General features: G+C 42.2%; 1 protein-coding gene across 2 annotated transcripts in view; it reads left to right on the forward strand.

The window, feature by feature from the left end:
* Window positions 1–21,796, forward strand: part of nrp2a (neuropilin 2a) — an 83,094-nt gene that overhangs the window by 8,823 nt on the left and 52,475 nt on the right. For both annotated transcript variants that reach the window (XM_088929964.1, XM_088929965.1), the window contains exons 2-4: window positions 1,282–1,459; window positions 13,449–13,630; window positions 20,890–21,117. In XM_088929964.1, coding sequence (XP_088786090.1) covers window positions 1,282–1,459; window positions 13,449–13,630; window positions 20,890–21,117 — 588 coding nt within the window. The remainder of the gene's footprint in view (window positions 1–1,281; window positions 1,460–13,448; window positions 13,631–20,889; window positions 21,118–21,796) is intronic.

Raw genomic sequence — 21,796 nt, forward strand, 5'->3', positions numbered from 1 at the left:
CATAATAGGATTCTAAATGTCATCACATGCTGGTCTATTACATTTAAAGATTTTATCAGATATTTTTTCATCTCAATAGATGACACATGCATGAAAGGAGAGGCCTACAATGTCAGGTCCGAAGTCATGGTATTCTGTGTTTTTAACGAGTTGTGTTTCTCTTGTGGAATGTGTCTAATAATGTTTCTGGTATTTAGGAGATGAAATGGTTTTGAATGGATTTGACCCACAGGGTGCATTATAGTCTATAAAAGGAATGGATGCCGGCAAAGGCAGAGTGTAATTGTTACCAGTCATCTGGGGAAGAGAGCCACAATCCCAGTCTTGTCAATTACAGCCTCTTTTTCTTCAGAACCTGTTCCAAACGTCCCTGGTTAGGCCACTATGAAAAAGCTCTAAAAGCGATCAATCTAAACAAAATATCTAAGCATGCGTGTGTTACTTTTTCCTGTTGCTGGTGGGAAGCAACAAGTGATATTTAATTTCGGGACAGCAAAAGATTAATTTAGATTAATTTCAGAAGTCAGCTGCTTAAATCAACGCTTTTTAAGTTGTTAAGATGGCCCTTTGAATTTTTCATACCGTTCGCAGGCCCTCAAGAGGTTAAACCATTGAATGTACAACTGCGGTGCTCCGACATTGATATTCCTGTGCATAAATTCTTCTGTGAATGTATCCTTCTGTCCCTGGGTCTGCCTTTCACCGAGAATAAAAAAAGATATCAAGTGCTAAGAATGAAAGGGCTTTTTCTTCTCCGATGAAACACAAGGAGAATGCGCGCACAAGCTCGATTAAGATGAGAATCGGCCGCTGAACAAAACCTTCACACTTCAGCAGAAGTGCTGCATTGTGGCAGATATTATCGCAGTACAGAATTGAGATGGCCTCTGAACTTAAAATACTTGGTAAAACTGACCTCCGAGCCCGTTTCTTTCAGCTGACCAGTATAACGACAGAGCTTACCAAGAGAGAGAGAGATTTGGATCTGGGAGATTTTATAATGGAAGCGTTTCTCAGAAAATGGGTAAACCTTTGTGGAACTGCAGATCCTTGCACTCAGTGCTCTTAGGGAGTGAAAATGCTAATGAAATCCATTATCTTGTGTGTGTGTGCTGGAGGGTGGGAAATTTGCTGACATTATGCAAGGGGCTATCTTTTAACGTGTTCGTTAAGTCATCAGAAATCGAAGAATGCCTCCGACTTTGTGACAGCCCACATGGAATGTGTCAAAGCTCGCTTCTGTTTTCATTCCTAGTTTTATTTCTTTCCCCCCCCCCTCAGAGGAAACCTGTGGAGAAGAACTCGATGCCAGTCAGGCTGGTTACATCACCTCCCCCGGTTACCCCCATGAGTACCCGCCTCACCAGCATTGCAAATGGATCATAACTGCTCCTGAGCCCTCACAGAGGATTGTGCTGAACTTCAACCCCCACTTTGAACTCGAGCGGCTCGACTGCAGGTGAGACGCCTTTCTAGAACGCCTCCTTTGTGTTTTGGGTTTTAGCGCCGCAGGAGAGGTGGTTAAACATCCACTAGCTCACTGCCTGGGCGAGTTAGGCAGCCGTTGGCTGGGGAAAGTTAAAGCCACAGTTGCCATTTCCATGCGAAATAAATAGGACATGGGTGATATAAATCAAAACACCTGGAAAGTGGGCATGAAAACGGCAATTTTTTCCAATTAAACTGTTGCGTCTGGGATGTGTAAGATAAGGCACAATCAAGACTCTGCAAAGGGGACCTATTGGAGTCTTGCTTTTGCATTCTCATTTCCTTATACTTTCCAGGTCAATTTGTTTTTTTGCCAGATTTAAAGGTGACAAAAAACAGACATACAGTAAGCTTGCTGGAGTTATGAAAACTTCCCATATTCCAGTTAGTCTCCTGTAAGTCTCCTTTCTCATACTAGAGGTTTTGGTACTTAAAGTGACAGTTTTGACTAGGAATTAAGCACTCTCTAAAATTATACCTTAAGGGATGATGATACTAATAATACTGTTAAAAACGTTGAATGAATATTAAGATTAGTTCTGCTTTGGCTGTGTTTCTTCAAAGTATTATGACTACCCTCTGGTGGTCACTCTAAGAAATGCACTGGGTGGTATAAACGTGACCTGGACAAGGATCAACCCGTTCAGCATCCTGATACACTTCCAGGCGTATTTTTAGTTTTAAATGATCCCGTTGTCTTTAGATAGACCTTTCAGATTTGGCAATGTAGAGAGCACATAGACATGTTCTATCAAGAAGTCATTAAGCTACATACCTGTTTGCGGCCAATGAGGACTTTCTCGATTCTGGTTTTAACTGAAAGTTAACAGGGGTCTTTGCCCAAAGAAATTCGGTACCTCAACTCAATGTAGTTGTGCTGCAGGCTCCTACCATGGAATTTACAAAAAAGCACTCAAACCCAAAACCCAAAACATTTGTCATGAAGTACGAACAGGGACCTTAAAAATAGAAAATTTGGGACCTCCAAGTACCCAAGTGATAAGTGAGCCAGAGCCGACCATTGAAAGTGACAGAGGGGAGGGTCTTAGTTGTACACATTAAGTACAGATTTATACTGAAAATTCTTCCATTAAACTTACGTAAAAAAGGTTCTGTAGTGTAGGCCTCACACGAAGTCTCCCATTTCCTTGTAATTTAAAATTCTTAATGACTATGGCTGGTGTTATTACTCTTTATGTACTGTGACATACCCTAAATTCAACTATCTGCCACACGAAACCCCTCATATTCCGACAGGCGCGCCCGGTTCTTTTGACCTCATGCAGTATTTAACATAACTTGCCTGTTTGTAACTCCCAGGGAGTGATAGATTTTTGCACATGTGTAGCAGCAGCAGACCCCGAATTAAAAATTAAAGCGCAGCTTTCTTCCCGACCATCGTAACTGACAACATCAAAACTGCCAGAACAGGTCGCCTGCCTTTTCAGTTGGCTTTTTTGGTTTACATTCCTCTGGAAATAATTGGGACGTACATTTTATGCCGGCTCTCTCTCATCACTCGAGCTGCATTCCAGAAAGTGAGTAAACCAAAAGGCAGATTGTCCCCCCTCTGTGCTGGTTAATGAACTCTGAAGCGATGTGAACTTTCACAAGGAGGTAGTTAACTACACTCCATTAGCTAGGGTGGAGGAGAAAGGGCAGCAAATGACCCAAAACGGTTCTTTACCAAAATCTGTAATTTTCCTCTCAAAGAACCTGAGTCTGCGGTGACAACGAGGCCACTGAAACCTGCTTAGATTCACCCTGAAGATCCCTCCCTATTCCAGACTGTTATCACTGACAGCCTCAGCTGAGGAGTTTTCCATCTCTAATACGGTCAGGTTCAGCAGTATGTCATAAACAGTAATAGAGTGCCATCCAGGGTAATTGGTTTTCTGGCAAACGCTAAACTCCTTTTTTGTGTTGTTGCTTGTGTTTCCCCACCTCTTTGGTTGAAGGCAGAGCTACTGGAGTGGAAAACCTCGAGCTTTTAAGGCTTTATGGTTGAGGTGTTGGGACAAGGAGAGAGTGGTTGCACAAAAAGAGAGAGAGAGAGAGTGGCTTAGAAGCGGAGAGAGGCTCTTTGCACGGAGACCCAGGTGGAAGACAGGAATGAAAAGAAAAGGACAAACTGTATTAAGGCCTGGGGGAAAGAAAATAAAAACACAAGCAGGGCGGGAATCAGAGAGTTTCTTGGTGGTTAAACGATGTTGTGACACATCCAGCAGGTTGTTGCACCCTAAAAAAGCAGCGCCATTCCTTTAAGGATACAGGCATGCACGTCAGATTTTTGCCTTCGTGGGACATCCCGAATCCCACATGCTTAATATGCTCTTCCGTATTCCAAGTCGGAAGCTGTGCCAAAGGAATTGAAGCCGGTTCAATCAGGATTGATTGGTTGTACCCAGGGCTGCTGTTACAGCAAAAGATAGTGCTGATGCTCTGCATGCCTGCCTTACCGAGGGAGCTGTGTCAAAGAGTTGAGGGATACATCTTGTCACAAAGCAGATAACCTGAAGATTGTTGTCAGCTCAGAAAGCAGCTCAACCCTCGGAAAGCCCAGACCACTGATTTCCTGTCAAGTGCCATTTGTGCAGGGTGGAAAGCTTGCACGATTGTGTTCACAGCTTCAAGGACCACCCGACTATGTTATCTGGGCGCATCAAAGCCAGCGCTAGCGCGCTGACGAAGACCTGTCTCCGCCATCTGCCGAGGGATTTTGCTGGGTCACCAACCAGAAAGCTGAAGGCTTGGATTGTAGTTCTTGAGCTTATAGTTTCACAATGGACAAAGAGCAGGCCGTTTACTCACAATAATTCATTTTCACTTCCTCGAGAATAGATATTGCCAGCTTCCCCACAGGGCAAATAAAGACCCTCATATTTATCATGTTGCCTGCCTTATCCTTATTATCGTATTTAATACTTATGTATTATTAAATTGGGTTGTTACAGTGCATCTTGAGATGCTTCTGGCTGCAGACATTTCTTGCTGCGGTTGTAATGCCTCTTCCAGTACTTGAGAAAGCTGAAAATGGAAATAAAAAGCTCCTTTTAGATTTATTCACTGTGAAAGTCCCTTGGTGTGACTGTTTGTGCTGCTGCATTGTAGATGCTGGATTCAGTTCCAGCTTTTGGACATCTATCTGTGTGAAGTTTGCATGTTTCCCTGCCTTCATATTGCTTTTGCCTGGGTGTTTGGGGTTTCCTGCAGTTTTCCAAAGACAAGCTTTCTATGATTGACAATACTGAATGTTGTCCCATCCTCAGCAGCCCTGGGGCAGACCTGTGTCTCATTTCAAGGAAAATGCTCAGGTCTGTTTTGCATCCTGCTGTGACTTGCCATGACACTACGCAGGATAAGATGCTTGCTGCTGATATGTGAAGTCCCCCTGTATATAAAAAAAAGGCCCATATTACAAAGTAAAATCCAAGACCCACTAAATCAAACATAATGTGCACAGTTCAATCCAGAATATATACATATGCGTGACCTGCAAGAGCAAACCAAGAAAACAAAACTTTGGGGTTTAAGGGCAGTAGCCCTTTAACAGAAGCGCCTAGGGAAAAAGAGCTGTATATCGAACATCCATTAGTAAACAAAGCCATAAATGCACACTTTTATTGGTTCATGTGATTGCCCAGTCTCAGTTCTCTCAAACATTTGTCAACTTCCAGGTTGTCTTGGTCAGCTGAATCAGTTACATCCACAGCAGCTGAAAACACTCTCTGCTATTTCCTGCCGTGCCACCCTGAGCATCTGTAAGGAATAAGGCATTTCAGAGTTTTTACATGTGTAAGGGGTGAAGTGTGGGAGGCTTAAAGAAGAAACACGCAACAAATGAATTTGCACCCGTTGGTAGACAAACGGTAGAACGGGCTCGGAATTTAGATGAGGCGACTGAACCATCGCTTGAGTCCCAGAGGAGTACTGAAATTTCTCCCTAATACTTTGGACACCGGTTGCATGGGTTAAGAGATATATTTCAATTAAGGGAAATATACTCTGAAATACTGACCATTTCAAACCTGGAATTCGTTGTTTCAGTCCCAGTTACTGCAGACCCTTGTATGAATCGATCTCAGTGAGCATCCTCTGAGGCAGAATGCCTTTTTGTCTGTAGTGCTTGCATTGATACATGAGACCCTGTGTGGATTGTTAGCAATGTTTATTATGGTATTTCTATGGGATGGTTTTACAGTGCTTATACCATGCATTTTCTTTTGCATTACCACTGTTTCTCGTGGCTTAACTTCCCTGTACTCTGATTTTATTATATTACTACACAGTAAAACTATTCAGAGGAGGTAGAAGTAGTTAATTATTTCATTCTAACATTAGAGTTATGCTATGCCTCTGGGTGGATTCGATCACTAGCCTATCTGGTGTTTCACCATTCAAACATGCTTAGGTCATGAGCATAAAACATTTAGACATTTCTCTCTGAAAGAGGGTTGTGCAGCCCTGGCCTGGGGACAACACAGTCTTGAAAGTTTAATAGTTGGTTTTAAACTTGAGTCAATGCCTCTAGTCCTCCTATTAAGGCAACTTAGCAACTGACCCAAATCAATCATTCAGAGCTCATTTGGAATGTCCTTGGGTTTCAGAACACTTCTCTAGAACATGTGAAATGTTGGATCACATCATTTATAAGTTGTTAATAATCCCTTCATGGTAAGATATCAAAGGTAGAAAGCAGCAAGGACTAGACCTCTCCCATTAAAAAACCTGTAATCATAGCATGAGAGGCTGATGGGAGCAATACTAAACTGCGAGTGCATGCAAAGTTACATTTTAAACAAGACATCTAGAGGAGGTCAAACCCAAATCTCGCCCACTTTCGCTCTCCTGCATATAAATGTCGCGCCTTCCTGCATGTACTGTCACCTCTCTCTCCACCCCATCATCACTTTTTCAGTGCTTCCCTGGCTCATTCCAAGAGAGGGGTTGTCCAACTGGCCCTTATGGTCAGGTTGTTCCTTTCATGCAGTTGATTTATGCCAAATAAATTTTCAATTTGCCTCTACACCACACTAATTGGGGTTTAACTGAACTATTGAACAATTCAATAGTTCCATTTATCCTTCTGATTTCCAATCACTTTATCCAATACAGGGTCCCAAGACTATTGAGCTATTGAATGTGAGATCTTGAATGAGGAATGAAGTGGAATGAAACATGTAAAGATGTTGTTTTCTAGTCCTGGTAATGGTTTTCTGAGGTTTTCTTCGTCAACTGCATAAAGAGAATAAAAAATGTGGACCAAGACTGCAAGGAACAAAAGTGTCTTTGTGAGCCAAAAACATGGATGAGGCTACAAGAGACCTCTGATAGAAATTTCCTTTGTGAGACAAAGCTTGACTGAAGATGGAGATGCAGAGAGGAGTTTTTTTTTCTCCTTTCTGCAGTGTACAAATAATAAGAGTAGTGTCCTGGCTAAATTACATGATCCCAGTCTTCTTTTATTTGCTTCAGTCAGAGTCATTGCACTTGACTTCAACAGTCCACTGGATTTCAAGACCATGCAGTTAAGATTTGCAAGAATTGCTGGTTAAGTTTGATTGGGAAGCGCTTAAGGGCATTTACAAGCTCTCTGTCTCTTTAGCCATGTACACTCTTCTGTTCTTCATATCACAGTTACGCACTATATGAAATTAACAGGAAAGCAATCCTGCTCTGCACCTGGGAGCTTCTCCTTTTAAACTATTAGCATTCTTCATTTAGGGAAAATGAAAGAATCCCATAACTAAGCAGTGTGTGTCCTTTCAGTATCTGTAAGGAATTGCAAGACTCTTACATCAGGTTCTGAATATTTCATTTGTTCTGCCTTCTCTTGAATTAACTTGCACCGACAGACGTAGTGTTGTTCTAGTGGTTTTGCAGATGTTTGCATTTTTGCTTCAACAGTTCAGTGTAGTCCCTGTTAAAAAAATGAAATGGATCAAACTGCTATAGAATGGGAGTTTTCATTTCCACCACATGATTTGCAACCCTTCATAATCCATTTGCTAATAGGTCTGTGTCTGGCTACTCCCTTGGAATGGTCACATTGTCTAAAAATTGGTGTTTAACAAAACATAAGAACATATGCGTAAAGGGACTTCGCTGGGGGTTAATACCTCTTGTTCATCTGTTTGGTACCCTTTATAAAACAATCCTTTAAGATGATCTAATTGTTCATTTCATTAGATGGAGGAGATATTCCTCTCTGCTGTTTTGACAGGAGGCAAACAGTATTATGCTGCGCTTATCTCTTTGTTTTTATGGAAGCATTGATTACAAATCCAGTGTGTCTCACAGCTCAAAGTGTCTGAATGCCATAATTACGTTCATCAATATGATTTGTTTTACTGTAAAACAGGATCAAAGGTTCAGTCAGGGGACAATAATAGCATGCCAATAGATTGACTCTTTATTTTGTGGTAGGCAGGTGTATTTACTTGATAATACAGCTCAGAGATTTTCCCTTTTCTCCACTGGTACAGCGCTTTGTTTAATATTTATTTGAAGTGAGTCATCTCTGATGCAGTAATCTCCGATGATTTAAGGATGTGCTTTGTCACATTTCTCGCTGCTGGTGTTTCATTGCACCAGATCCACATAAAGGCAGAGCTCGTGGGCTGTCTCGCTGATCGGCCAGTCCCCTCTCTCTTCCGTATTCTGGACCTGTTCCGTACATTGTAGCCACTGGAAGGGAAGAAAATCAAAGTCACTGTGCAGGCGGAAATTAAAACTTCATGCAAGCACGGTGTTGGAAACTGTATTCCCAACAGGAGAGGGGAAAAAAGGGGAGTTTCCGCAGCCACATCTCACGATACCTCTGTAGTATTTCAGTTTTCCATTTTAAGAGACGTCAAATGAAATGCAAAATGCCTACTGTCCTGAAGTTTCTATTAGAAAAGATGATATATCCGTAATGTAATATGCAATTATGGTACTCCAGTTACATCGATATTGCACGCTGGGCGCTGCATAGCAATGAGGATGAGATGGCTAACAGCCGATGGAAATGTGCAGACAAGTTTTTTTTTCTTGCCTGTGCTGAGATTAGTTCTGTCTGGGTTTATTATTCTCAGTGGACTATTATAGGAAGAGCGAGCTGCCCAGGAACAGGTTTCTCGCTCGCAACGCGTCAGGAGAAGGTAGATATGGAAATGGGGTCTCCTCACGAAAGGGATAAAGTCTTCCAGCACGGCTTGATCTTAATTTCGGGATAGATAAGCCCTCCGGAAGTTGCACAATTTACACAAAATTGCAACGTTTCTGGTGCAGTCAAGACTACGGATTTATTTTGCCACGGTTCGGTGCTCTCTGTTACTGTTTGCACATCTCAAAAGGAGCATGGAGAGAGGATGAGGAAGGTGTTCTCGATTAAGGCAGAGTCTGAGGTGTTGTGAGTTGTCCCACAGACCGAACTCTAATGCGCCGTTGTGAGCTGACAAAGTCCAGTGTGTCTTCTAAAAGAATATCTTGTGCATTTGTCTTTGCTGCATTTCTTGTTGACACCTTTATCTTATTTCAAGAATGCACGGAGACTTCACAGCTTGTTTGATAACAGCCTACTGTATAACCTTACCTTAACCAGGATTCTCTGGGGTGGGAACAAAACTGTTCTCTTTCCCATGGCTGTTTTTCCTCATTCCACTGCCTTCTGTGAACCACATGTTGGTGATGAACTGGTACAGAGCTTTGAGGGAAAATGGATTTCATCACAAACCACACCCGTTTTGGTTGTGGACCAGCACACATGCCAACTATACTGGCTGTCCTGACTCTATTATGCGTTTACAGCTTTCGTTTTTTTTGCATTACAAAAAAAAGACAAACAGAAAATGAATCTGTAACAGACACAAAACAAAGGAACAGCAACTGTGAAACTGTCTCCCAAAATATGAAAGACATGAGGACAATTAAGACTCAACAGACTAAAAAGTCTGGTCTCCACTTGAGATTCAAATCCACCTCCCAACTTGCATATCAGTCTATTACAAGAATTGATCTGCAGTTGATTTGGAGGGAGCATGCCTGGAATGGTGGGGGAGGAGGGGGTGGCAGGGGCTGTGTCTGTCTTTGGTACACAAGTGATGTAATTCTCCGGAAGTAACTGGTTGGGACGAACCAAAAAAAAAATGGGAGGAATTAAATTAATCAATTTTCCTGTTTTAATGAAGAATCAATATGAAGTTCACCGAGTTCACATTGGGAGCAGTGATGTTATGCCTGCGCTGTGTGTGTCAGCACTGCCCTTTCCCCCTGTCTGAAGACTGCCATTACCTCACACATTAATGAAGCAGACTGCCACTGTCTCCACCGGGTGAAGTACTGCATTGGGGACTGACTGTCATATCTGCTCTCATTAGACACTACTCTGCTCATTTTGTTATTAACTTGGCTGCTGCGAAGTTCAAAGCAGATACCAGTGCAGAAATGCTACAGTAGTCTTCTTCCTGATAAAGACCTACTCCAGTATGCCTTTTCTTTGCAATGGCATCTTCCTGATCACAAAGTCTCTTATTGTGAAAAAAAGAACATCTGTGGATCTGAGTGCTTGCGAAAGTATAGTCTATAGCAAGCGTTTGCGCTTCTTGCAATCGTTAGTATTACAGAGATAACCCCTGGCGATACCTGTTAGGATGGACTCCATCATATATCTTTCCTGTTGGTTTTTTTAAGATGAGCTCTAAATGACAGGTTGAAAGAGACTGAGGTTAGTATTTGTTTTCAGCAAGAATTGAAAACGGCAGCAGTGTAAGTCTCTATGGGAATTCCTTCAAACATCTACTTAATATTTTAAAGGCACTTATAGCATATTAGGTTCCCTTAGGTGATTGTGTTTTTTTTTGGCCTGGTGTTTTTTTTTATAATATCATTTCTTATTCATGGATCAGAAGCCATTTTTAGAGTGACCTGCCAGGAGAAAAAGATCTTTGACGCAGCATATATTTTTGTACTTGGTATTCAAAGTTTTTCGGTCGTGGGGAGCGAGGGGGGAAGGTGTTATCAGACGGGGCTGTCTGTGTCTTCGTGTAATCTCACCCCAGCACGGGTGGCTGAAGGTGCAGACTGTAAACAAAGGCCCGTTCTGAGAGCTCCCTGAGGTTCAGGCTCCCTGCTGCTTGAGGGGAATGTGCAGGTGTGAAAAATCTGCAAAAAAAACAACACAAAACCTGAGAAAGGCAATTAACACCCGGGCGTCTACTGGTCCCTGGTAATGTCAGGGAGACACGGAGACGCAAAAGTGTTTTTACAGCCCACGGGACTGTGTGGTTTCTGTTTACCCTGTGACCGGGAGAATGAGATGACAACATTACTACACGGGTGAGTTTTTTAAAAAAAAAACAACTACCACTTCTTTTCTCCGCATCATAGCCCAAATTCTTGTCAAGGAAATATTTTGAGGTGTCAGGAATGACACGTTTAAAATGATTTCACAGCTCCTAGTGTTCAAAGATCCATGAACTTTCTCCCATGTCCTGTGTCGCCGTCGTACTTGTAAACAGACTATTATAGTCTCTCTGAAGACATTCAGGGAACAGGTTTGCCATTTCTTGTCCCTGGTCTCTGTAGTGCTCATCCTCGGGCATGCTGTGTTGAGCGAGACAATGAGATTGGCAATCCCACATAAAAGACACTTATTCCGAACACTAATCCTTGGTAACAGTAAAATCAATTACAACTCAATTACACTTCACGTACAGAAGTTTCCAGGAACTGCCTTTGTTTGCCTAGATTTTTGGCAAATGCACATCGTGTGCATGGATACCAAATAGCTTCTGCTTAAACTACTCCTAGTTAGAATGTCATTATTGCGACTGGAGTAATAACTAATTGTGAGTGCAAAAATGTATAGGAACTGGAGGATTTTATAATCTGCCCTTGCAGCATGCAGTGTTTCTGGCTATAAAACAAAGCATTCTTCTGGCTCTGTGCTGTACAGTGCAAGAATTCATAGCGATATACAAGCTTTGTGAGGTTTAAAAAGCCATCTGCTCTTGAAACCCTCTCAATTACTTGGTGTTGCCTTACTAAGTATCACATTCCTTAAGCTGAAATTTTTGGTCTACATGTGTTCAGTTGTATAATAAAATCGAGCCACCCATTTTTTTTTAGCTAAAGTTGTAGATCAGTTCTGCTCCAGGGTAGACACCTGTTGAATCCTGCTAGGGACAATAAATACCTATTAATTCATGTCTTTCCCCAGCAATTCCATTCCATTTAATCAGTGAGAATGTCTTCCAGTATTTTAAGACCACTGTCAAATTTTGCACTGGGACAAAACTGAACATGAACAGAAATGCCTGTTTTCAGTAGGGTGGGGATGCTTTCTCTCAACCAGGGGTCCCCAATCTTTAGTCTTGGAGGTCCGTTGTGTCTGGGGGTTTTCCAGGACTTGAGAAGTGTTAACTTGGTTATATTCAACTACACTGAACACCAACAGATTGTACCAACATTCCAGGACCGTGTGTGGGGTTCTCTGTTTTTTTTAATTCTTTATGCAATCAGATAAAACTTGAACAACAGACCAAGAAGTGCCATTTTATATAGAGGGGTGTTTTATTTATAACTGAGAGCAAACACCTCTTTCACAAAGGTCTTGAGGTAATACAGCAAAGGATATGATTTTATAAATGTGTAGAGTATAAAGGCATGTGGCTGACAGCATAACACAACTTCAAAGGTCCCTTTAAATGTTTTGGAGTTCCAGGGTTTTGCCCAAAGGAGTTTAGCATGTTTGAAGTCTGTGTGTGCAGTGGTGGAACGGTGTCCTCTTTTCATTCTATAGGTATTGTGTTTGGCTGTCATTGTCATTGCTCTTGGGTTCCAGGTTTCTGTCTGGACTGGGGAACCTTCTTAGGGAGACCGGTGTTTGTCCAGAAACTCTGGAGACCACTTGCCTTCCAAAGACATCTTGGTTAGATTAATAGGTGTCCTTAAATTCTCCCTGTGTGCGTGAGTGTGCGTTCCCTGCAAAGGGCTCTCCTTGTGCCCTTAGCTTCCTGGATAGACTCCGGGTTTCTCACGACCCATCCCAGGAAGAAGGCTTTCTGACAATGGATGGGTGGATGGGTGTCTTTTGTAGAACTTAAAGGTTCTTTGTACAGCCAAGGAATGATCTAAAACACACACAAGGAACTGCTACAATAGCATAGTAATGCAAGCCTGTCAAATAATGATTACTCAACAGAATGGCTAAAACAACTGATGGTGGCTGAAGAGGCTTTTGTGAACTCCCGTGGGTGGAGATTAAAGACTTAAAGAACAGAGCTGGGATACCTGTAATTTTAGTGAATTTAGAGGGATATTTACTTTCTGCTTTGTGAATGTAACTCTGGAGGTTTCAAAGATCACATATAAGCAATGCAAGGAAACAGTGCTGAGTACTGCACAGGACATAAAATTACAACATATTTCATTGTTTATAGAGACAGAAAATATGTACTATTTGGAGAAAAACTTTCGGTTGCCCAGGTAGTACTATATTCCAACTAGGAACACACGGAAATAAATAACTTTTTTTTAAAATACTAGTGTGTTAAATGGATAGAGGCATAGAAGTTACGGGCTGTTAAATTGCTGTTCAGGGCTGAGGCGAACACAGGAAGAGGAAAAACCAATCAAAAGAAGATGTATGGACTTAAAACACAGAAAATTACACAATTACTGAGGTTTGCTGGCCTTCCTTTTCTCCTAATTAGAAATACATGATATAAACTCAACCCTATTACTAAACCTGACTCCAGTCTCACTGCGTGGCCTCACCTGGTAGATATCCTGCTAGCCTTTGTGACTTCTGTAACAGAACTAATCCAAATAGTTTGAAACGGCACTTTCTTTCAGTTTCCACCCCATCTCCCCATAGTGGGCTGGCTGACTGGATCATAGAGCTGAATGATGGAAATGAAATGGTCAGTGGAAATCAAATGGTCTCTCAAATGGTCTTTTTCCTGCCTTCTCCTCAGGTACGATTTTATCGAGATCCGCGACGGAAATTCGGATTCGGCGGATTTGCTGGGGAAGCACTGCAGCAACATCGCTCCGCCCGCCATCATCTCCTCAGGGCCTGTGCTCATGATCAAATTCGTGTCCGACTACGCGCACCAGGGGGCAGGATTTTCGCTGCGCTACGAGATCTTGAAAACCGGTGAGTGCCATCGTTCAGTCGCGGATAGGGCGGCCATCTTTGACGATATATTCCTAGCAAGCTTTCTTCTGAGGACTGCTTGTGCTGACAAAGATCGCCAATTGATGATCAGCAGTTTGTGATTTAACAGGCAAATGGTTTTGTTTCTTCCGTTTACAACTGAAGTAATCCACTTTTTTATGCAAACGGGTGATTAGCCCTTCCAGTTGGTTCTTTGTTATTTGGGCATTTTGTGATTTGTCAAGTTGTACAGTAGATGTGTCCGGTGTCAGACACTGTCAGCATAACATTGACCGTGTCCTTCTTACAGTAGTAACAAGTGGTCTGTGCTCTTGAAGGAATTCATAACCAGAAATATATTTGAGATTGTGTCAGTTTTTGAGTTTGTGATTGGTATGAAGGAAAATGTTAAAATGCTGTGCCTCAAAATCAAATTTCAAACCTCTTATTGGACCTTTCTCACCTTGTGAATTGAGTTCAAATCTTTTTCTTTCAGTAGGTACTCAGAAAGACTGTGGATAGAAATGATATTATATTGTGTTTTCCACTTAAAAAAAGGCATGCAGATTCAGTTACAAAATCCATGCTAAACCTTTTACAACTGGGTACCCAGGAAGCCTCCACAGACAACAGACCCGTCTCTTGGAACAAATCGCCACTAGACGGAGTCCTGTGAATTACTGTAAATGATGTCAGAACTGCCAGAGCTCTTCTGTGTTCTAGGAAAACTTATTCACGTTGTCAATTACTTTTTAGTCTGCATCAGAAAAATGCTGAAAACTAAACTTTCCCCTTCTCTGAAATAGAAGGGTTTTTGTTTTTGTGAAGATGCTTGTGGAGATATGAATGCGGTTGCCATGGCATTAAGAGGTTCTTGTTTCTGCTGTGGTGATGGCAGGGAGCTTGTATTTGTGTGTGTCAAGCTGGTTTGTTAATACTTAACGAATAAAACCCCCCCTCTCTCCTCCCTCTCCTGTTGTTTGTTTTAACATGTTAGCCTCTTGCCAAATATTTTCAAAACCGCTGTTTACGAGTAAAGGGAGCCCAAAGCTGCCAAAAACCCAGTGAAATCTGTTTATTTATAATACTGTGGAGGCCGCCTGTATACATTTTATCCCTGCTTGCTGTTGTGGGAGGGCCAGTGATTTTTCTCATTGATAGGATGTTAAATAAATACACAGCAGAGAGGTGTGCCGGCTTTGCTTTGCCATTAGCTGGAATAAAAACTGAATCAAATCCTTCTTTTCCTGTATGACAGGAAATTATGCTCTGTTAGTAGAAAAAAAAAGCTGGATTTCCTTGGAAATAGTTATTTGGCCTGCATATATGAATTATTGTCTTCAGCTCTCAAAGCTCTCTCATTTTGTGTGCTGAACGAATTGTGGGGCTCCGTCTCCTGTCACTGATTTGAAGGGCTGTCACGACAAAAGGGTTACAAAATGATACATGTCTTTTCTTGATTCCCAAAGTGTGCAGGCCACAAAGCAGTGTTCTGCTCTTGGCTACACTGTGGTCCAGAGGAAGAGGTTAATTAAAAGGTTTCGTCCTCTGACCTCCTTTACAGACCCCCTCCTCCTGGACATGCTTAATTCTGCGAGCTCTTTGGGGTTTGATATAAAGGAAGAACAGAGACTCAGTCGTGTTACCTCTGGACTGGGGAGTGAAAGGAAACTTGACTCTTTTGTCCTGTTGTCACTACTGATCTCTGAGGTTTAGTCTCACAGCTAAAACGTTTAACCCCAACAGGCCTTAAATAGTTCACTCAGGTTGCCACGGTTACCTCAGGAAGACATCCTGCTAGGTTTGTCCAGACGTGTCCCCCGGTCTCACTCTACCACCGGCTCCCTTTGAAACTGCCTTGAGGCCGTGTGGCGCTTCACCTGAAGCCGCTAGTTTGTAAGTTATTCATTTATGAGGAAATGTACCGCTGTCACATGCTTAACTGGCACTTTGAACCAGTTTGGCACCTACACCAATAAAAAGAGATCAAGCCAACACAATGCTTTAATGGCCTCTCCTAAAGCGGTTGTCTGACTTTGGGTCGTAATAGCGCAATTTCCACAGCAGGTTTGCACCTGTGTGCCTTTAGTTCCTTGGTGTAGGTTTCTTATTTGGGTTATACTGCTGGATTTGGGGTGAAAGCGTTTCTTATTTGGGTTAGTAGATTCTTTAGTGTGTTCTTTCGGCGGAGATTTTGGAAGGGCACCATGCCGCAAAGCAGCCTGCTGCTGCTGCTGCTGCTGCTGCAATTTTCTTTTTCCAATGAGAAAAAAAAGTTTTCAAGTTTTAAGCATGCCAGATGGGTGCTGATGTTTCCACAATTACACAACCGTGTACGGTATATGACTACATGAGAAGAGGCAAAAATGTGAACAGGCCCATCCTGTAAATGTAATAATCCTATAATGTGCCTAATCGATGATTCAGTTACTTGAATGGCGCTTTCTGGGTTAGATTAACGCTGGCTGAAGCGATTGATACTTAAGAACTGTAGAACTGCAAGACTTTGGTATTGTTTGTATTAATCGGTTCTCTGTGGGAAGAAAATAAAGAGACTAGAGGGGAAATGAATTCTTCATGTAACTTTTTATCTGTTTTTCTTTGCTGGTCCTGATCCTTTGCAAGCCTATTTTGAACTATAACAGTAATTTTCATGTGGTGCTTTAAGCTGAATAGCCTGCTGAGTGATACACCAAAAATTCTATCAACTTCCCCTAGTCAATAATCTTCTCCTAGTAAAACTGAATCTGAATTGTTATATAAGCATTTCAAGCTGGCCAGTTCAAGGAATTTTGTATAAATTGATTTAATGCCATGGCTTGGTAATTCTTTCCAAGTACGAACCATTCCAAGTGTTTCTTCATCTTATTTCTTAATCTTCTTCCACGAACTTTACCTTTCATTCTCCCATGTCTTTCTGACTGAACTGCAAAACCTGCTGGAATCAACCTTATGGATTCATCTCGAACTTTTTAAGAACTCTCCCAGGTGTCTTCTGTCTGTCTGTAAATATCAATATATACAGTATATCAGATATATTATAATATTAACCTATATTTTTATTCTCAATTTGCAACAGTTAAATATTTCATAACTAGCTCTCAAAAACATAATACTTAGGACCCTATGTTCTCTTTTGTTTTTTAGATGTTGTGCCTTTCAATTAATTTTTACTTTTTTTCCATTTCTTCTGAGCACAGTCTGAGCCCTGAATGTGGCCTCTGTCTTTAATGTCTTTAATGCCATGTCACACTCATGGCTAAAAACTTGGCTATGGAGTTGTTAAACAGAAGTCATTACTAATCTTGCATTTCACTCTCTTATTTATAAATACTTATACAAGCACCCTTGCCTTCACCCCATCTTCACCCTTGCAGCATCCTCCCTGGTTCATTCCTTGCAAATGAGGGGGATTGTTACAGGCTTCACCTGTTGGTCACGGCTGTCATTTTTTCATTAGTGTGACTAAATGTCAAACACTAAAATATTAACGTAGGCTTTTACTTGATATTTGTCCGAACTCAACAAATTGACAGAACTATTGAAATCACCGTTGGAGTGACGGGCCCTGCCTTGGTCTACAAACTAGAAGCGAAGGATGATTTGTGTGGTTAGAATTCAGGCCTTGTGCACTTGTGGCAGCATCAGAAACATGTTTTTGTGACTCTTGAATCGGTGAGTCGTAGTAGTATAGGCAAACCTGGAAATGCCTGAGCAGAACCTCTTCAAGGATGACCTAATAAGGAAAGCTCTGCTGCTTTTTCATAAAGCAGCTAGTCATGTGTGCCACTCAAATTCCAGATGACCTGACACACACCTCTACATTCATGCTGATTTAGTGAAACTCTGCAGGGGTGTTTATGTAAAGCTATTCTACTGTGGCCGCTGTTTTTAAGACACAAACTGCTGTAATGGGTTATGTTATAGGTACGGCAGGAGAGAAGCTTTCAAAACTGACAAGCCATGCTTTTATATTGATTCTGAGCCCGTGCTCTGCCCGCTAGCTGGGAAGACAAATTAAAAAAGGAAGAATGAAGTCATTCCTACAAAACTGTGTACCCCGGCGAATCCCTAAACGCAGTTTCCCTGTGAATAAGATGTGACAGTTCACCCAGAGAGCCGTGGCAGGCAGGAGGGTTGTCTAATCTGCCAGAGGGGAACAGTCCCTTCTCCATTCTTATCACTTCCTGGGGCCATGTTAGTGCACTCCCTATGTGAAAGGCATTTACTCTGGGGACTGCCCTGGAGTCACGGCTCTTAATTCTCTCACGTGTGACCATAATACAATGGCAGGTCTTGACGCATCTGTGGTGGTGACGAAGAGCTAGGGGCTTCCTAAAAACTGGAAGGGCTCTCGTTTCCGTAATGTTATTAGGAAACAGATGCAGCACCCACAAATCAACTGGAAAAAAAAAGCAGCTTCATTTGAATTTCTGATTGCCAGCTCCATCAAGACAAGTGGCTAACAGGCAGTGTAGTTCATGTCAGAGTTTGCATTGCAGCGTATAAATAGCTGAGCTATTGCAGGTATTTGATTTAGTGCAACAGAACACCCGCTGTTTGAAGCACATGAGCGCTTCCTCGCCCCTCAGTTCTGGCCAGGAGGAAAGAAAAGAGCTGGGTCCTTTTACCTGACAGGTATTTGTGAGCATGGAAATGGGTAAATACAGGCCAGTTCTGTTTTTATTTTCTGGAGGAAACCGGCAGCATGGTCTAGGTTAGCAATTCTCTCTTTCAGTCGTGAGGACCCAGAGTTTTGCTGGTTCAGAGTTAGAAAAAAGAAACCCTTAATTGGCCTAAAAATAGGAATAATTTGAACTCTCTAATTAGTTTCCGCTTCTAAACATGTTGGTGGTTGCCTTTAAACTGTTGCATTTTATCATCAAAGGCTCATGGCAAACAGTCGGGTAGTCGAATTAAGGTTTCAATTAAGTAAAGAGCTCGTCTGGAACAAAAAACAGGAGGTAGTTGATTCCCCAGGATCAGGACCAGAATTGGGAAACAGTTCCTCAAGCCATCTGAGGGAGAGATCCCCCATCCCGTTCTTAGAGGGCTGGTGTGTAGGGGATTTCAGTCCAGCAGGGTACTTAAAAACTTTAGTTAGTTTAATACTGGTGAAAGAACTGCTCCTGCTGCTTTAAGGAGCCCTGGCCAACCTACAGACACACCAAGCGGCTCTCCAGGACCAGGACTGGAGACCCCTGACCTAAAACCTTAATTTAACTGGATTATTTTTTATTGGTAATGTCGATTACTTGTGGATTGCTTTCTTTTAAACGCCGTAACATACCATAGTTGCGCATTTGCGATTGGTAAGCTACAAAACCTCAAACTCCAACGAGATCAAAACCTTTAGCCATCTGCCAGTTTGAAATTCCAGAGGCATAAAAATTCCAGGGTAAAGCTTCCATGAACTATTTTGGAATTTGAGACTAGTGAGAGGATTGAAGTTGTCATTTCATCTGGGCTCAAGTCAGGCTGACTGACTCACTTACTTGCTGATTTTGATTGTTCAGTTCCCTCCGTCAATATTAAAAACCTGAGGCCAAGGATCAGAGTTCCTAGGCTAAGGCAGCTACAGTATTAATGGAAACATACAGCATGCAACATGCTCTTAACACATTGCTGCTCCTCTTCATCTTGTTTTGGAAGGAACTGTGTTGCAGATGTATTATTAGGAGGCTCCATAAAATGCTAATTAAATGGCTAGACACTGCGTTCCTTTTGTCTGGTAGCATTCAGTTCAGTTATTCTTGCACACAACAACACATCTGATAACAGGCTCCAGCGATATTTACCCTGGGTCCTGTGGGACTGCAGTTCATCAGGTCACCAGCCTCAGTGAGTAAAGACCTGGAAGTAGTTGTAATAAGGACCATTTAGGTGAACTCTTTATTCAAATTAAGTCATTAAGAGATCAGGATGGAATGAAAACCAGAAAAAAACACTGCCCCCCACCTCCCTCCCCAGGTCAAGAGTTAAGGACAGGGTAACTCCTAAGCTAGGAGTTCTCAATCAAGATGTTTGATTGAGTTTCTGGGAAGCACGAGACACAAACATGTCTTTAACATGACAGTGAGGACCAAGCCCCATGCAGAAAGATTTCACTTCCTAAAGGTCTTGCCCTGTACTTATAGGTTACCTGTTTTGAAAACTTTTCAGAGTGTAAAGCCAGGAAAATACTGCTCACTTGGAGTGTCACATCAGCTTTGAGTCACTGCAAAATTGCTTGTGACATCAGCTGATTAGGCTCGTCAAAAAAGGAGCACAAGTCACTCGTTTGGGGGTTTATTTAGTGTTCCTGTTTGAAGCTGCAGCTCCTCTGGCACGACTGCAATCACATTACATAGGTGCATTGGTGTGATAGGACAAGGTCTATTTTTCTGTACATCCATCGATAGATGCTGTCTGTGATTGCCAGTGACATCCCATGAACTCTTCATTGTATCCATTTCCTAAACCGCTGGGAGCAGCAGATGGGTGTGCAGACAGGATCGTTAAGTGTGTGTGGGAGAGACTGACAGGAAAGGTCAAGTCTTTGCAGCTTCTCGGCTCACCCCCACTGACCCCAACCTCAGACAGCTGTGCCTCTGTCAAAGACAGTACTTGCCCTTTAAGTCCAAGTCCTGTTCTGTGTCTCCAGAACTCAGCAGGCTTTCCTGTTGGCCTGTCAACAGAGAAGGCCATTTACACTCTCCGGCTTTCTCCACAATATACTTAAGCTATTAGCCTAACAATGTAGCAAATTACCCTCAGTCTGCTAATAACCGCCCTCCAAAGACACCTGTCTAGATCAATGATCTCTGGGAAGAATTCCCTCCAGGCAGTATTGCTCCGTTCTCCAGCAGCATGTGGAGGAGAAAAGAAGCTGAGTGCTACACATGCTTTCCAAACGCCCGTCACCCACTGGCAATTAGACAATTATAGCTGTAGCTGCTATATGTATATGTCAGATAGTGAAAATAAGGACCTTCTTCACGTTATTTATCCATTTGCACGCAACTTCTTCCAGTTCAGGGTCATGGGAGAGCTGGAGCATATCTCAGCAAGTAAGGCAGGGTTAGGATGGGACTGGATGGGACACCAGTCCATTGCAGGGCTGACAGATACAAAGACGCACACTCACACCAGATCTAATTTACCCAGAAGCCAGTTTGCCTATCAGTATGTTTCTGAACTGTTGCACCTGGAGGAAACCCACACAAACACGAGGAGAACTTACAAACTTTTTCTTTTTCTTCTTCTTCTTATTATTACAGGCTCAGACTGCTCCAAAAACTTCACCAGCCTGTCTGGTGTCATTGAATCTCCCGGGTTCCCTGACAAGTACCCCCACAACCTGGAGTGTGTCTTCATCATCATCGTCCCTCCGCGCATGGAAGTCACCTTGAAGTTCCTGACCTTTGACCTGGAGAACGACCCCCTGAATGTGGGCGAGGGGGAATGCAAATACGACTGGCTGGAGATCTGGGATGGGCTGCCTCAAGGTACAGATCCTCACCCCTCTCTTCCTTCCCTGCCGAGAAAAACCGAAAGAAAGCTTTTCATGACCAGGGTATCATTCATGAGAAAAACAGACTATTACTTTTTCTATAGGATTGCCTTCCGAGACAATTTAGCAGACGTATATACAGATTGGGAGGGATTCTCATTGTTGCAAATGGTGTAGGTTTACTGGATGATAGCGCATCCTGTAAAATATCAAGTAGTTAAGTTAATGTACCAAATAGCATTACTTCACAACACATTATATAAAGCCCTGTATTAACAAGGCTTAAGCACTGTCTGTGCACTATCAATGTGTCTTGTGTTCACTGAATGGCTCATTGGGACCAACATACTCAGCTGTAACGTCTGTTGAATGCTATTGAAGATAATGTTAGCGTTTGTTACCAGTCATGGGGTTAGGTCAATAAAAACTTTATTGCACTATGGTAAGAAAATCGTAAGACAAGGAAATTGTTCACATTTCTCTTTTTTGTAGTTTTTCTGTCATCAGCTAGTAATAAAAAACTATCCATGCTTATTGGGAGGGAAGCATGTGTAATTTATTTTGCTAATCCTTTTCCTTGGGGGCAGAAAGTGTACACAAGCTTGCCGTGGGAATCCAACACAATTTTCCAGCAAAATGATGCACTGAAAACAGGGAAGAATTAAAAAATGTCA

Source organism: Atractosteus spatula, chromosome 13 (genome assembly GCF_055471065.1).
Source record: "Atractosteus spatula isolate fAtrSpa1 chromosome 13, fAtrSpa1.hap1, whole genome shotgun sequence".
NCBI classification, from domain to species: domain Eukaryota; kingdom Metazoa; phylum Chordata; class Actinopteri; order Semionotiformes; family Lepisosteidae; genus Atractosteus; species Atractosteus spatula.